The 2415-nt window shown below is 37.4% G+C and overlaps 1 protein-coding gene across 1 annotated transcript; it reads right to left on the minus strand.

Moving 5' to 3' along the window:
- Positions 1-898: 898 nt before the first annotated feature.
- On the minus strand, positions 899-1968 carry LOC121241983. The gene is made up of 3 exons (XM_041139855.1): positions 1885-1968; positions 1495-1550; positions 899-1376 (listed from the first exon to the last, which is right to left on the minus strand). Exons 1-3 carry the CDS (start codon positions 1952-1954, stop codon positions 1152-1154), a joined length of 351 nt encoding a protein of 116 aa, XP_040995789.1. The 5' UTR covers positions 1955-1968; the 3' UTR covers positions 899-1151.
- Between the last annotated feature and the right edge of the window lie 447 nt (positions 1969-2415).

The raw sequence follows: 2415 nt of genomic DNA on the forward strand, positions 1-2415 counted from the left end.
GTATAAATTTGTAGCCTTCTACACCATTATGCTTATGATTCTCGCTCTCTCAATCTACCACACACTGTGAGGCGCTCCTTTCTGAGGTTCGACCGCAATCTCGGCTACAACATACACGACACAACAGAAAACATAGAAAACCCACATGAACAGTGAGCATTCAAAACATGCAAATAATGCAATCAATACTTGAAACATGGTGGGCCAAGTCCAAAATCCCTGGGGGGTCCATTGAACTGGTAAAGAAAGACACAAGGGTCCAGGTAACATAATGCACCACAGCTACTTCATTGAATACAGATCTTTTCTGGTTTCTAATGCCGCCAGAGGAGGATTGCATTGAAAAATAACAAAAAAGAGAGGTGGTTTAATATATTTTTCATTAGAAAAGCGAGCCGAATATGAAAAAAGAATAGCCACAGAACTAATAAAGTGGCTTGGATTCATATTTCTTGGTTGAGACAAGATTAATGGAACCGCAGCCTTGGTGGACTTTGGTGCTGCGGTTTGAGACCACAGCCTTGAGATACGCACTACTGCAATTGGCTGTTCTGGTTTGTGTGATGAATTTTTCACTTCCTTCTTTACATTCTCAGTTATGGAAAGCAAAATCATATCTAGATAGTAAGGATTGGACAACTCGAGCGCACTCAAAGATTACATGCATGCGTCTTTACCACAAAAGATATAAGCAATTTAACATATGTTTATGTTACTAATTTATGTCAAAATCATCTGCAATGAATACGCCTTTCATGGGGCTTTCAGGAGCAAATTAAAGTAGGGCAACTTTTGCTATATAGATATATATATATATATCCATGTCTTATTTTTGTTTTACTTTCTCCTGATCATACGATGCACATGAAGCAGAAAACAGGAGCCAACACCTAATTATCTGCATATAACTGGTATTATTTATTTTGTTTTCACTTTTCATTGTTACAATGGCAGCTTGTGGTTCCCAAGTGTCTATCACTCAATCATCAAAATGATACTTTAAGCTAAGAATAATAGTAAAATATTTTATGTACAAAATCAATATTCCTAAGCCTCAAAAACTGCAGCAATTCGGTAATGCTGTCCAACTTCTATTCCTTTTTTATTATTATCCTAATACTTTCTACTTTTGTTTTTATTATTCCCAACATTCAGTTGTGTATTGGAGGTTTTCTCTTGGCCGGAGAATAGTCCATATCAACTATATCAGTGTTGTCCGGAAAGTGCTCGAGGGCAGTACTCTCACGATGCTCATCAGATGTAGGCTTCCCACTAACCATGAAAGTCTGTTTCTCCCCATGTTCCCCACTACCCGATTGGCCCTTTGGCATTGGGTCGGCTTTATTGTAGTAGTAATCTTGACCACTCTTCTCATTCTGTATACATGAAGTATATATGTATGATCACATAATCATAAAGAAGAAGAATGAAGAACAAAGGGAGATTAGTTAATTTTCATTTCAATTTTCTTAATGTCTTAAATGAAAAACCAACCTTTGAAGTGGTGGTGATGGTAGAAGTGGTTGTGGTAATAAGTTTTCTATTCTTTCCTGCAACAATAGAACATTAGGAAACCCATTTAGATTCTCATGTGACTTCTGTGCTAATTATAATATGGGTCTGCTACAAAGTGTCTAATTTGTAGAGTAGTACATGATGGTCATTGGTTTTTGGAACTCCGAAAACCCCCAACTCCTTCACTAACTTTAGAAGATAAACTACTGTCTGAAATGGAAAAGAAAAAATAGAAGTCTAGAGGGTTGAAACCAAACTAATGGTGCCTAGGTCTGTGACTCCTAGGTCCATTGTAATCTTCATGAATGAACGGTAACCAGTGATGTGATTTCTTGGAAACATGACTAGCTACTCTTTTCTTCACGGTACCTGAAGAACAGTGCCCATCTTTGCAGAGAATCATCACCTGTTCTCCAGCACCACCGTTGGTTTTTTTCATCAAATCACTTCCATCTTCCTGTAATGTCCCAGTAACAGGAAATCCAACATCAGAAAAGGAAGACATGTCTTAATTAAATACCATTTCTATGAAAAGAAAAGTAAAACGAACTAAAATGCTAGTAAGGCTTACTTTCTGTTGCCCATGTGACATGAAGTAGTACTTCTTATCCAAGCGGATACCTTCACATAAGTAATAGAAGCTTATACATATGATCATGACAAAACAGATCAAAGCTTACCCTAATACTCATTATGAGGTGGATATATATTGCTTACCTTGAGCCTCAGAAAGGAGGAGGGACCAAAGAAGAAGAAGAGAGACTGCTAGATAAGGCCTCATGAGAGTAAAGGTTTTGAAGAAGAAATCAGAAAGGATATGCAGATTGTAGGAAGAGAACTAGGCGTTCTGAATGTGTAGCTTGGATTCTCTCTCTTTTCCTTCCTAAAATCTTTGAATGT

The sequence above is a fragment of the Juglans microcarpa x Juglans regia genome, chromosome 8D (genome assembly GCF_004785595.1).
Source record: "Juglans microcarpa x Juglans regia isolate MS1-56 chromosome 8D, Jm3101_v1.0, whole genome shotgun sequence".
Classification (NCBI taxonomy): Eukaryota; Viridiplantae; Streptophyta; class Magnoliopsida; order Fagales; family Juglandaceae; genus Juglans; species Juglans microcarpa x Juglans regia.